This window comes from Acomys russatus, chromosome 19, assembly GCF_903995435.1.
Source record: "Acomys russatus chromosome 19, mAcoRus1.1, whole genome shotgun sequence".
NCBI classification, from domain to species: Eukaryota; Metazoa; Chordata; class Mammalia; order Rodentia; family Muridae; genus Acomys; species Acomys russatus.
Window position 1 is genome coordinate 7,585,511 of NC_067155.1, and position 14,896 is coordinate 7,600,406.

General features: G+C 52.0%; 1 protein-coding gene across 1 annotated transcript; it reads right to left on the reverse strand.

Annotated features, from left to right (window-relative positions):
- Positions 1–3,372: 3,372 nt before the first annotated feature.
- On the reverse strand, positions 3,373–13,332 carry Sbk2 (SH3 domain binding kinase family member 2). Its single transcript, XM_051162337.1, is given in 5 exon segments — positions 3,373–3,921; positions 3,923–4,138; positions 5,762–5,964; positions 11,897–12,151; positions 13,193–13,332. Coding segments are annotated over 4 exon segments (1,047 nt in total). The 5' UTR covers positions 12,150–12,151; positions 13,193–13,332; the 3' UTR covers positions 3,373–3,546.
- Between the last annotated feature and the right edge of the window lie 1,564 nt (positions 13,333–14,896).

The following is a 14,896-nucleotide window of genomic DNA, read 5'->3' on the forward strand; positions in this document are numbered from 1 at the left end:
CCATGGAGGAGGTCTTGACACAGCTCACCCTCCTTTGCTGTCCCTATCTATTCTTTCTAAAGATCCTTTACTCTCAGGCGCCCCACTGGCTACCCGGGATAGCAGCTGTCATCCCTACCGCTTTGGCTGGAACTGAGTCCAGGGGTTCCTTGGGGTCATTTCGCACTTGGGCACACGGGTTCTGCCGGGCCCCCTACCAGGCAGCACCTTGTAGGCACAGCAGGGGCACTGAGGGTGTGTGCAGGGGGCTAGGGAGCTGCTGACACATGATCCATCCCTAGGTTGCAGCCTTGCTCTGGGCCTGCAGCCAAGCAGGGCACCAAGAGGAAGAGAGAGTTGTTTGCAAACAAGGTGGCTGCCAGGAAGGGGCTAGGGTGGGGGGAAGGTGAGAAGGAGCGAGGGACCAGATGGTTTAGGACTGGCTGGGGCTCCTGTCTGACCTGCCTTACCCGGCTGTGCTGACACAAGCTCTCACACATGTGAGTCCGCGCACGCGCGCGCGCGCGCACACACACACACACACACACACACACACACACACACGGGGGGGGGGGGGGCTAAGATCTCTCAGAGTGAGGCAATTCAGCCTCTTGTTCTCCCTGCCCCCAGCACACACAATTCACCCAGTTCTGAAGCAAACACGGTCTCAGGCGCTCAGCCACAGCCAACACAGAATGTTATCTCCCACATGCAATGAGCTGGCCTTGGTTTTATATATTTTTCGTCTTTGTTGTTGTTTGTTTGTTTAGGTGTTTATCTATTTATTTTATGTATACAAGGGCTCTGTCTTTATGCACACCAGAAGAGGGCATCAGATTCCATTACAGATGGTTGTGAGCCACCATGTGGTTGCAGGGAATTGAACTCAGGACCTCTGGAAGAGCAGCCAGTGTTCTTAACCATTGAGCCATCTCTCCAGCACCTGTTGTTTGTTTTTTTGAGACAGGGTCTTTTTCTGGGACCTAGGACTCAACGATTAGGTTAAGTTGGATGGCCAGAAAACCTCAGAGGTCTGCCTGTCTCTATTGACAGTGCAGGAATTTTTTTTTTCTTTCTTTCTTTCTTTCTTTCTTTCTTTCTTTCTTTCTTTCTTTCTCTTTCTTTGTTTTTTTGAGACAGGGTTTCTCTGTGTAGCCTTGGCTGTCCTGGACTTGTCTATAGACCAGGCTGGCCTTGAATTCACAGAGAACCGCCTGCCTCCCCCTGGGAGTGCTGGGATTAAAGGCATGCGCCACTTCTTTAAAAAGTGTTGGAACTTGGGTCCCCATACTTTTATGGCAAGCCTTGGCCGACTGAGCCATCTTCCCGGCCTGAGCTGTGTTTTTCATGACACTGGTACCGCACAAACTTTGATTAGATAGAATAAAGAGGGTTCTTAGGAATAAACAGCTCACGGGGCTGGGACTGTGGCTCTGTTGGTGGAGTGTGTGTTTAGCGTGCACCGAAGCCCAGGCATTGGAATCCTAGCCCTGCATTAACCCAGCATGGTGGTGCACGCCTGTAATCTCAGCACTCAGGGAGCAGAGGCAGGAGGGTCAGGAGTTCAAGGTCATCCTCTGCTACATAGTGAGTTTGAGGGCAGCTTGGCCTATGTAAAACTATGTAAAAAAAAAACAAAAAGTGTGAGACATACAGATTTCTGTGAATTTGAGGCCAGCCTGGTCTCCACAATGAATTCCAGGACAGCCTCGGCTACAAAGTGAAACTCTGTTATGAAAACGAAAAGGAAACAAAAATTTAAAAACCGGGCAAGTGAGATGGCTCAGTAGGTAAAGGCACCATCCAGGGCAGAAACAACTTCTGCAGGTTACCCTCTGATCTCTACAGGCATGCTGTGGCATGACCATACAATGACTGAGCCTCTTTTTTTTGTTGTTGTTGTTGTTTTGTTTGTTTGTTTTTTGAGACAGGGTCTCTCTGTGTAGCCTTGGCTGTCCTGAACTCACTTTGTAGACCAGGCTGGCCTCGAACTCACAGTGATCCACCTACCTCTGCCTCCCGAGTGCTGGGATTAAAGGCGTGCGCCACCACCGCCCGGCCTAACGACTGATCCTCTTTAAAACTAAAAATTAAACAGCGACTCGAACAACAGACACCTGCCATCACAGACTCCATGTAAGAGTGACACAATTGCGGGGGAGGGGTGTGTGTCCTCACTCAAGCACCACTTGGTCCTACGACCTCTCTGGCTCTCCCTCTCCTCTGTCTGCGTCTCACTCTCCTCCCACGCACACTCTTTCCTTCCCTAGTGGACAGAGTCACAGCACACGACCTAGTTGCCAGGGGGACTTTATTTGCAGAGAGTAGCTGAGGCAAGTGGTGGCGCACGCCTTTAATCCCAGCACCCGGGAGGCAGAGGCAGGCGTATCGCTGTGAGTTCGAGGCCAGCCTGGTCTACAGAGTGAGTCCAGGACAGCCAAGGCTACACAGAGAGATCCTGTCTCAAAACAATAACATCATCATCATCAACAACAACAACGTTACCTCACACAGCGATGGTGTCCCAGCATGCATGAGTGAGAGAAAAACGCTGGAGCAGCTTTGAGTGGACCGAAGCCCCATGAGAGAAGATGGCGTGGCGAAGCCAGGAGGACAGTGAGGCGTGCGAGAAGCCCACAGTGGGGAGCAACGCTGACCAGACATGTCTACTCATGTGGCTGCCTGCTGCAGACCAGGCATTGCTCTGAGGATGTAGGGCCAGTCTCCGGGAGCCACAGCCCACCCTCAGGAGCTCAGAAAATAAGCATGGAGTCAGAAGACATACAGCACTCACTGAAGAAGTAAATAAACAGGGCATGCTGTAGAGAAGGGGACTAGGACCGTGAAGCTCAGGGCAGGTGGCCATCTTACCTGGGGCTTGTGGGAGGCGCTACCTGAGGTGGGTGGGACAGAGCATAGCTGTGCAGGAGAGCTAAGCATGGCGCACACGTGTTATCCCAGGGCCCAGGAAACTGCGGCAGGAAGATCCAGAGTTCAAGAGGCAGCAAAATGGCTCTCATAGGTAAAGGCACTGGACAGAATTCAGTTCTATTGCTGGGGCCCAAGGTAGAAGGCAAGACTGGCTCCCAAAAGTCCTCTGACCTTCACACAGCACTACACACACACACACACACACACACACACGCACACGCACACGCACACGCGAGCACACATATACACACACTACACACATACACGTACACGCATACATGAGCACACATAATACACATACACACACATATGTGCACGCACACATGCACACATACATGAACACACACGCACACACACGACGCACATATACACACACTGCACGCATACACGCACACACGTGTGAGCACACACACGAGCACGCATAATACACATATACACACACCACACACATATGTGCACACACACACGCACACATACATGAACACACACACTCACACAGCGTAAAGGAAGGACACAGAAGGCACATAGGACAGCTAAGATACAGGTTGAAAGCAGAGAGGAGGCCACAGCCAGGCAGTGCAGGCAAAGCAGGTCTCAGCATGCACATGGCTCTCCCTTTGCAGCCTCCTGGCCTCCTCAGGACGCATCTTCCCTCAGCTCCTCTGTCAATTCCTCAGCCTCCCCCTGCCTCTGCCTCCAGGGTTGACCTAGATAGCTCTTGATGGAGCTCACGGAGTTCCTCTTCCGGGGGTGAGGGTCTAGCAGCCCCCACAGAAGAGTGTCTGCCGCAGGGGACAGGCCATACCACGGCTGCGGCCGGTCTTGGGGCTGGCCCGAGGCCTGCCAGATGAGAAAGTCCTCGAAGAAAGGGTCAGCCTCCACCAGGGGTTGGTCCCAGGGGAAGTAGCCAGTCAGAAGGCAGAAGATCAGGACCCCAAGAGCCCAGGCATCGAGGGCGGGTTGAATGGGCAGTCCCTCGGGGAAAGGGGGCGGGGCACAGAGCTCAGGGGCGGGTGTAAGGGATAGGTGGCCCAGTGAGCCGGAGCAGGGTCCCTCGAGGCCGGGTGTGGCCGAAGTCTGTCAGCTTGACGTGCCGGCAGTCTGGGTCACACACCAGCACATTTTCTGGCTTCAAATCCCGGTACACCAGGCCATGGGAGTGAATGAGTTCCAGGGCGGAGGCCAGTTGGGCTGCACAGCGCTGGGCCGCTGGCTGTGGAAGACCCACCTGTTGGGGGGGGGGGAGGGCGGGAAAGGACATGAAGGTTCCCCCCCAGCTGCTGAGGGAAAATGAAAAGGTAAGGTCTTATGTATAAGTCTATGAGACTGGTGGCCCTCCTGAGGTCTTGGGTGACCTGGCGAGGGTTGTGACCCCTTGGGAGGCCTACACTGAGCCTGTGAATTCCATGAGATTGTAATGCTTATGAAGCTTAGTATAAACCTCTGAGACCTTGTGTGAATGTTAGTGTCAGCCTGTGTGGGCGTGAGGCCTATGAGCCAGTGAAGCCAGCAAGGCCTAGTGTGAGATTGTCAGGCCCAAGCGTTATGTGAGACGTGGGGCGTGTCTGTGAGGCCTGTGAGGTCCAGTGTGAGCCTATCAGACCTGCGAGCTTATGAGGTCTTGCTAAAGTTACTTTCTTTCTTTCTTTCTTTTTCTTCTTTCTTTCTTTCTTTCTTTCTTTCTTTCTTTCTTTCTTTCTTTCTTTCTTTATTTTTGAAGACAGAGTTTCTCTGTGTAGCCTTGGCTGGCCTAGACTCCCTTTGTAGACCAGGCTGGCCTTGAACTCACAGAGATCTGCCTGCCTCTGCCTCCCCAAGTTCTGGGATCACAGGCATGCTCCACTTTGCCCAGCTTTGTTAACATTATTTTTATAAAACTGTTTTTATTTCTAAGTTTCTTTCTTAACCTGGCTAACACACAAATAATTAAGACTTTTATACTTGTTTAATGATAAGCGTCACAGCACAAGAACTGAGCAGTTACTCTATTCTTAATCCTTGAAGATACTTTGTCTTCCTCCCAGCTTATATCCCAGAGACAGTTGCATTTTGCAGCTTTCCCTGATCTAGCTCCTCTCCTAATGTCACCTGCACCTCTGCCAGTGGATCAATCCCCTACTTCCTCTTCTAACTCCGCCTCCCCTGGCTGGCATTGAGACAGGAGATTCTCAGAACAAGGACTGCAACCAGACACGGGAGGTATGGAAATCAGCATTTGAATTACACAATAACCTTATGCCTACAGGTCTCTGAGGCCTAGTGCAAGCCTTTGAGGACTTCAGGTCTGTAAGGTCTAGTGTGAGCTTGTGAGGTGAGTCTTACGAGACCTAGTGTAAGCTATGAGTCCTATGGGCCTTTGAGTCCTAACATGAGCTACCATGCCCAGTTGAGCCTATGAGTCCTGTGAGTTTGTGGGGCCTATTGAGGGGGAAGACTCTGTGAGCCTGTGAGACAGTATAGATCTGTGAGGCCTGCGAACTTCTGAGGCCCCCTGAGGTCTAGTATGAGCCTACAAGTGAGCTTGTAAGAATGCTGAGGAGCAGCATGAGGCAGGTGTGACCTGGAGAGATCTGTGAGGCCTAGTGGAAACTGAGGGATCCCAGATGCGGCCCCCCCGAGAGCCCATGGAGCCTTGAGTCCAGCAGAGCAGACTGTGAGCTTGTGAGGGTTGAGGGTTGATTAATCTCAATAGGGTATATATAGTCAACAAAATCGAAAGTGGCCCAACAATTCCAGCGTAGCCTAACACAGTGAATACGATTCTTGCAAGTCCATGCTGTTTGCAGCTTCCCCTGAGCCCTGGTAAGGCTCTCGAAGGCAAGCTCGGGGGGGTGGGGCCCGGCCTACTCACCTTGGGCTGGATGAGGGTGATGAGGTCCCCATGGAGAACAGGCTCTGTCAGAAAGCTATAGGAACTGGCTGACTCGATGCCAATGCCGTAGGCTGCCACGATGGCCGGGTGTGTGCCAAGAGAGAGGCCCACGCAGAACTCATACAGGAAGGCACGGAGGGAGGTAGAGTTCTTGGGAAGCTGCTTCAGGGCTAAGGGTGTTCCTGGAGGTGGGGTGTGGGTGGGGGGTTGGGGGGGACAGATGCCAGAGGTGGCTAAGAGGTTAGGTCACTAGGACCAGCTTTTTTGATCCCCTTGCTGGCCACCCGGATGGAATCTATTTCGCAAATGCCTCCTTGTCCCCCAATCGTTGCCTCCCTACCAAACCCACGCTAATGGCGCAGGCTGTGCTGCCACTACCAATAGGCTTGGCGCCCGTGCCCACTCTGCATTTCTCTTCTCAAGGTGAGTAGAAACCTAATCTGAAATCTCCAGTAATTCTACACTCCTGTATAGAAAAGACCTCCCAGATCACAAACTCCTACAAGGCAGAAACTTCTAGTGTCAAGACTTTTAGCATTAGCCACTAGGCTTTTGTTTGTTGCTTTGTATTGTTTTTGAGACAGGGTTTCTCTGTGGAGCCTTGATCGTCCTGGAATTTGCTCTGTAGACCAGGCTGGCCTTGAACTCACAAAGATCCACCTGCCTCCCTCCGCCTCCCGAGTGCTGGGATCAAATGCCGCACCCCTACTGCCCTGCGGATACTAGTTCTTGCTTACCTACCACAGGGTTGTGTTTGTAGGACTGAGGTAAGCTGCCCACCTTTTTTCTTTTTTATTACCGGGGATTGAACCTAGGGTCTTGTGAATGCAAGTGCTCTACCACTGAGCCACACATCCAGTCACTCACTGGGGGATTCTAGGCAGGGACTCTACCACTGAGGCACACCCCAGCCCCTCACTGGGGGATTCTAGGCAGGGGCTCTACCACTGAGTCACGCTCCCGCCCCTCACTGGGGGATTCTAGGCAGGGGCTCTAACACTGAGCCACGCCTCAGCCCCTCACTGGGGGATTCTAGGCAGGGACTCTACCACTGAGGCACACCCCAGCCTCTCACTGGGGGATTCTAGGCAGGGGCTCTACCACTGAGGCACACCCCAGCCCCTCACTGGGGGATTCTAGGCAGGGGCTCTACCACTGAGTCACGCTCCCCGCCCCTCACTGGGGGATTCTAGGCAGGGGCTCTAACACTGAGCCACGCCTCAGCCCCTCACTGGGGGATTCTAGGCAGGGACTCTACCACTGAGGCACACCCCAGCCTCTCACTGGGGGATTCTAGGCAGGGGCTCTACCACTGAGTCACGCCCCTGCCCCTCACTGGGGGATTCTAGGCAGGGGCTCTACCACTGAGCCACACCCCCAGCCCCTCACTGGGGGATTTTAGGCAGGTGTGCTACCACTGAGCCATGCCCCTGCCCCTCACTGGGGGATTCTAGGCAGGGGCTCTACCACTGAGCCACACCCCAGCATCTCACTGGGGGATTCTTGGCAGGGGCTTTACCACTGAGCCACACCCCCAGCCCCTCACTGGGGGATTTTAGGCAGGTGTGCTACCACTGAGCCACACCCCCAGTCCTCACTGGGGGATTCTAGGCAGGGGCTCTACCACTGAGCCACACCCCAGCATCTCACTGGGGGATTCTTGGCAGGGGCTTTACCACTGAGCCACACCCCCAGCCCTCACTGGGGGATTCTAGGCAGGGGCTCTACCACTGAGCCACACCCCCAGCCCCTCACTGGGGGATTCTAGGCAGGGACTCTACCACTGAGGCACACCCCAGCCCCTCACTGGGGGATTCTAGGCAGGGGCTCTACAGAAGAACTATGCCTTCAGTCCCTCACTGATTCTGAGCTAACAGCTCATCACTGAGCCACACCCCACCCCCCATTCTAGGCAAGTACTGTACACCCCGAGCTACATCCTCAGACCTCTTTTTACTTTTGTGTTTTGATATAAGTTCTAACTAACTAGTTCCAACTAGTTTTTCAGGGGTCTTGAATTAGTTTTGCAGCCTCAGATAAACCTTGAAATTGACCGGGCGGTGGTGGCACATGCCTTTAATGCCAGCACTCAGGAGGCAGAGGCAGGCAGATCGTTGTGAGTTCGAGGCCAGCCTGGTCTACAAAGGGAGTCCAGGACAGTCAAGGCTACACAGAGAAACTCTGTCTGGAAAAAACAAAAAACAAACAAAACAAAACAAAACAAAACAAAAAACCTTGAAATTGACATCCTACGTCCTCAGCCTCCTGCCTCTATGAATGGAATCAAAGGCCTGGCTGCTTCCTTAAACAAACCCTTGCCGTTCCCCTCCACACACCCCAGGCTCCTGCAGGAGGCTGTACATCCTCCAGGTATCTTGGCTTCCTGCTACGCTCTGGTGTTACGGGTTTTTTGCGGGTCGGGGGGGGGCATACTGGGGATTGAATGGGGCCTCAGGCATGTAAGGCTGGTGCCCTAGGCCTGAGCCACAGCTCCTGATGTCACCCAGTGTTTCGAAGCTCTCTGCCCACTTGGCTTCCCACCGTACCGTGAGCATCTCAGCATGGCCTCCATTTTCACAACTCGCAGCATCATGGAGAACCGCGGCTCTCAAACTTCCTAATGCTGCAGCTCTTTCTACAGTTCCTCCTGTTGTGCTAAGCATCGCCACCCCACCCCCACCCCCCCGGCCATACAATTATTTTTGTTGCTAAGACTTCACAACTGTAATCTTGCTACTGTTACGAGAATCATAATATAAATAAATGTGTTTGCTGGTGCTCTTAGGTGACACCTGCGGAAGGGTCATTTGAACCCCCAAGGGTTCTGACCCACGGGTTGGGAACCTCAGATCTAGCATGAGGCTGAGCATGCAGAGGTACAAGTCATATGTCCAATGAAACCAAGCCTTTGAGGCCTCACCGGCAATGCCTCAGTTTCCCTGCAGTCACTCGTGCTTCCATGCTCTGAACAGACCTGTCATGGATCGCTCACTCTTTTTACCCCTCTCTTGGTTACGGGCCAAATTGCATTCCTTCAAACTCAAAAGATGGAAGACAAATTCCTAGGAACCCCAAAATGGGCTGTACTTAAAGGTGAGGTTCCTTCTTTCCTTTCTTTTCAGTTTTTGCTGTTGTTGTTGTTGTAGGTTTTTGGTTTGTTTGTTTTTGTTTTTTTGAGATAAGATCTTGCTGGGTAATTCCACTTTCCCTGGAGATCCATTGACCATATTGGCCTCAAACTTATGGGTGACCTTTTATATTTATTTGTGCATTGTGTGTGTGTGTGTGTGCAGTGTGTGTGTCTGTGAGAGAGAGAGAGAGACAGACAGACAGACAATATGCTGTTATATGTGGGGTGCCTACAGAAGAGGGCGTCAGATTCCCTGAACTTTAGTCGCAGGTAGCTGTCAACAGCCTGATACTGGGCACTGAGCTCAGGTCCTCTGGAAGATCAAGAATTCCTACCCACCCACCCCCATCTGAGACAGGGCTTCTCTGTGTAGCCCTGGCTGTCCTAGACTCGCTTTGTAGACCAGGCTGGCCTCGAACTCACAGCGATCCGCCTGCCTCTGCCTCCCGAGTGCTGGGACTAAAGGTGTGCGCCACCACCGCCCGGCTCTTACCTCTTTGAAGCAGTGGTTCTCAACCTTCCTAATGCTGCAATCCTTTCATACAGTTCCTCCTGTTGTGATGACTCCAACCATACAGTTGTTTTCGTTGCTACTTCATAGCTGCAATTTTGCTACTGTTATGGACTGTAATGTAAATATCTATATTTTCTGATGGTCTTAGGCGACCCCTGTGAAAGGGTCATTGGACCCACCCTACCCCTACCAAAGGTGTCGAGACCTGTTGAGAACTGTTGCTTTAAAGAAAGATCCAAGGCTGAGGATGTAATTTACGCTGTAGGTTGCTTGCCCGGAATACACTAAGCCTCTGTTTCCATCCCCCAAACTACGTTAGCCAGGCCTGGTGGTGCATTGTCTATAATCCCAGCACTCCGCTGGAGGTAGAGGCAGGAAGATCAGGAGTTTGAGGCCAGCTTCAGATGTATAGCAAGTCTGAGGCCATCATGGGCTGCATGGAACCCTGTCTGGAAAAAAAATTGAGAAAGAAAGGCAAGAAGAAGAAGAAGAAAAAAAGGAAAAGCTAGAGAGATGACTCGGGGTTGGAGAGCATTGGGTGCTATTCTAGAGGACTCAGGTTCAATTCCCAGCACCCAACATGGAAGTTCACAACCATCTGTCAGTCCAGCCCCAGGGGATCAGATGTCTTCTTTTGGCCTTTGGGGGCTCCAGGCGTGTGAGAGGTGCATAGACATGAATGCAAGCAAAACATCCATATTCATAAGAATTTCAAAATGTAATAAAATAAAAGGAAAGGTTAGAACAAACAAACAGAAGAATTGCCACTCTTCCAGAGGACTAGAGTTGAAATTACAGCACCCACCATCCAGTGGCTCACCACCACCTCAACTCCAGCCTCAGGGCATCTGTCGCCCTCTTCTGGCCTCTTTGGATACTGCACCCATGTGCGCCCCCTTCCTCCATTTCCACATGACTAAAATATATTTTTTAAATAAAAAATTTAAAAGAAAGAGGAAAAGGTAGATGTCACGGTTGATACAAAGTTTATACACTTTTGGGATGGAGAGATGACTAAGCAGTTAAGAGTACTGGCTGCTCTTTCAGAGGGACCAGGGTTCAGTTCCCAGCAGGCATCCAACACCCTCACAGAGACATGAATGCAGACAAAACACCAATGCTAATAAAATAAAAATTTTCCAAAAGTTCGTACAGTTTCAAACATCCTGGGGAGCGCAGGTAAGAGGACATGACTGTATGATAGAAATTCATGGGGCCCTGGAGAGATGGGCTCAGCGGTTAAGAGACTGTTTGCTCTTCCAGAGGTTGTAAGTTCAATTCCCAGCAACCACATGGTGGCTCACAACAATCTACACCCTCTAATGCCCTCTTCTGTCATAAAGGGGTACAGGCAGATAGAGCACTCACGTACATGAAGTAAATAAAATATTTAAAAAAAAAGAAATTCATCAGTTTTTTTTTTATCTTTTTAAAAAGTACACTCCTTTCCTTTCTCCCTTTTAAAAAATTATACTGATTGATTCATTGATGTGCATTTGTCTGGGGAAGGTTGTAGAGATCAGAGGACACTCTGGGGCAGTCAGTTCTTTTCTTCCAGCATGTAGGGTCTGGAGAATTGAACTCAGGTCATCAGACTGTGTGGCAAGTGCCTTTCCCTACTGAGCCATCCTGCCTGGCCGGCTATCTTTTGTTTGTTTGTTTGTTTTGTTTTGTTTGTTTTGGGGACATAGTTTCTCTGTGTAGCCTTGGGCCTCAAACTCACAGAGATCCACCTGCCTCTGCCTCCCCGAGTGCTGGAATTAAAGGCATGCACCAGGCTCTGGCCTTTTAGTTTTGAAACAGAGTCTCCTGTAGCCCAGGCTGGCCTGGAACTCCGTATATATCATAGGATGACTTGAAATTCCTGATCCTCCTGCCTCCACTTCCAGGGATTCTATCTCAGGGAAACTGGGTTTTCAGCGATCAGCCACCACCTCCAGCTTTGTCTGTTTGAGACAGCTATCTTGCCGTATAGCCATGGCTAACCTGGAACTCACTGTAAATCTTAGGCCAGCTTCAAATTCACAGCAATTTCCTGCCTCTGCCTCCTGAGTGACAACACTAAGCAGGCATGCACTATAATGCTAGGCCTCTCACCTTTTGAAAGAGGGAGCTGGGGTTCAGAGAGGCTAAAGAAACTCCCTAAAGCACACAGCTTGAAAATAAGGGGGCCGGCTGGGCAGTGGTGGCGCACACCTTTAATCCCAGCACTCGGGAGGCAGAGGCAGGTGGATCCCTGTGAGTTTAAGGCCAGCCTGGTCTACAGTGCAAGTCCAGGACAGCCAAGGCTACACAGAGAAAACCCTGTCTAAAAAAAAAAAAAAAGAAAAGAAAGAAAGAAAAAGAAAGAAAAAAAAATAAGGAGGACAATCTGATTGAGGTTTATGAGACTCCTTACTCTTGGCTAACTTTCCTGAAATCTCTGTTTTCAGCTGTATCCTACGGCATGCCTGTACCCATGATCTAGTACCTTTCTGCCGGTGAGTAACTAGCAGGACACGGCCGAACCGGCCCTGGCCCAGGGGTCGAACTTCCTCGTACAGCTCCTCCACCTCAGTTCGGACCAGGGTCTGGGCACTCAGAGCCATCATGTCCTCCAAGGCCAGAGCAGCCTCCTGGCCTTGCTGCAGCTCCTCTACCGTGAGGCCCCCCAGGCCTTCATCGCCTCCGTTCTCCACGGCTGCCACTTCCATTGGCCCGTCTCCTGACTGTTTGCCTGGCATCTCTGCAAGACAGACAAAGCAAATGACCCAGGACTCAGAGATCACTAGCCTATGCCCAAGGAACGGAAAGCAAGGAAATCAGATTCCTGGGTCTGAGGGAGGAGGCTGGGGTCTGTGTTCTTGGGTCTGGGGGAGGAGGCTGGGGTCTGTGTTCTTGGGTCTGAGGGAGGAGGCTGGGGTCTGTGTTCTTGGGTCTGAGGGAGGAGGCTGGGGTCTGTGCTCTTGGGTCTGAGGGAGGAGGCTGGGGTCTGTGCTCTTGGGTCTGAGGGAGGAGGCTGGGGCCAGGATGCCTGGATTTAAGGGATAAGTCTGGCCTGACTGCTACTTCTCACTGTGACTCGCTTCCATTCTGTCAGAGCCCCTGAGAGGAGTGGAAAACAGTCACTAGTGTGAGTTGAGGTCAACAGAGAGGTCAGATCTGCCCCTCCCCATTCCCAGTGCCACCTGGTGGCCCGAGGGTGAAAGATGAACCAGGCCATCGAGACACCCCCCCATCTTGTTTCCAAAGCAAACAGACTTGGGCCCAGAGTGGATGAGCAGCTCCTCTCCAAAGAGCAAACAGGTGCTCTCTGCCTCCAGGGAAGGGTGGGGCTCTACACAGCTTAGGACACCAGGGTCTTGCCCGAAGCTGTCACTTGGACCTGTCCCCAAGCCTTTAACCCTCAATCATGTTGTGGTCCAAGTCTCACAGCTCAGCAGCTCTTGCCGAAACTCAGGTCTCTAGGCCCCAGGTCACCTCCAGACACCCAAAGAAATAGACCACAGACCCGGAAGTCCAGGTGTCATCCATCTACCCTCAGATCCAGGGTCCCAGACCCCAACCTCCTCCCTCGATCCAAGGTCCCAGACCCCAGCCTCCTCCCTCAGACCTAAGGGTCTCAAACCATAACTTATTACTGTCCCAGGGACTTCTGTGACTCACACAACTTAGACCTTGGGTTCTGTCCCCAACACTAAAGCACTCGATTGCTGCAAAGTCTTTCTTGTCCTGTGGAGGGAGCAGGACTGTTGTCACCTGTTTTCCTGGTCAGCTGGAGCCTTACCTCAGGCCGGTTGGTTAACCTTGCCCTGCTTCTGACCTGGGCTCAGAGCTCCAGACCTCACCTTCTCCAAGGCTGTCTGACCCCTTTCTGCCTACTGCAGTGAGTGCCCTGCACTTCGGGGGTTCCTGTCAGCCTCAGACTGCCCAGGAGCAAGTCCCGCCCCCATCTTAGGGGGTCGTGAAGCCCCACCCTCTGCTCCACCCCTTCTGCCCCCCACTGGGGGCAGAGCGACATCGTGTGTTGACTCCTAGTACTTGCTATGGTTGGGCAAAGGCCCTAGCCTAGGGGGTCTCAGCTCTCTTCCGTGGGAACCACCAGGAATCCAGGCAGCCTTCGTCCTTCAGACCCAGAAGTTCAGACTCGAGGCTTCCTGCCTCACATTCAGGGTTCACATTCCAGCCTCCGTTCCTCGCATGGAAGAGTCTAGAACGCAGCCCTCCTATCTCAGGCTGGGGGCGGGGTGCTAGGTAGCATCCTTTCTCCCTCGTAATCGAAGATCCCCACCCCCAGCTCTCCTCCCTCAGGCCCAGAATTCCAGGACCTAAGCTGCTTTCCTCAAACCCAGGGATCCAGCGCTCCTCCCTCGGGATCCAGCAGTCTAGATCCCAGACCTCCTCTCTCTGACCCAGGGCTGAACCCCAGCTCTCTTCTTTCAGATCTAGGGATGCAGACCCTAGCCGGCTCCCTCAAAAGGCCACGTTTTTTCTTTACTCGGACCCCATCTGGTCTGCTCCCCAGCTCCTGCCTCTGGTGCCCTGCTGACAGACACAGATCTTCCGGGAGGTGTGCCCAGGAGCTCAGGAATTTGGGAACAAAAGGAGACGTGATTCTAAAAATGACATCATGAGAAATGACCTCAGACCCGGGACCAGAAACAGGTGGTGAAGCAACTGGGGGAATCACGGATGACTTTCCCCCCTTTCTCTGGGACAGCTGTTAGAGTTTAAAGCATTGAGAACGATGTAGGGTCCTTTCCTTGTCCAAAATACACTTTTAATTTTGTAAATATTTTTACTTTTACAAAAACAGTTGCGACGACGGTCCCTTGGACCCCTCACCCAGCTTCCCTCCCCACTCCCCCATCCCCGCCGGAGGTCAGCGGCTCACCGGGGCATTCATTACTAAGTTAGCAAAGCTTTCAACAACAGTTGTCCTACTCACCCTCTTCGCCCTCAAGGACCCTTTCCTGTTTCCAAGTCCGGTCCAGGGCACCATGGTGCATTTAGTAAACTCATTTTTAAATCTAGAAAGGGTAGGTTCTGGGTTGGGGGTGTAGCTCTGGCTGCAGTGTTTGCTTTAGCTGCACGAAACCCTGGGGGGCTCAAATCTACAGCGCGGTATAAATTGCCACCAAGGCACAGACATAGGCACAGGCCTGGAATCCCAGGAGGTGGACACAGGAGGATCAGAAATCCCAGGTCATCCTCTGCTGCATAGAGAGAACACATCCTGACATACATGAGAACTTGATTTTTTTTTTCTGTTTTTCTTTCTTTCTTTCTTTTTCTTTTTTTCAAGACAGGTTTCTCTATGTAGCCATGGCTGTCCTGGAACTCCCTTCTGTACACCAGGCTGGCCTCAGACTCAGAGGTCAGCCTGCCTTTGCTTCCCAAGTGCTTGGGATTAAAGGTGTGTGCCACCATGACATGGCGAGAACCTGACTTTTTTTTTTTTTAAATATAAACTCTTGTGATGAGCCACACC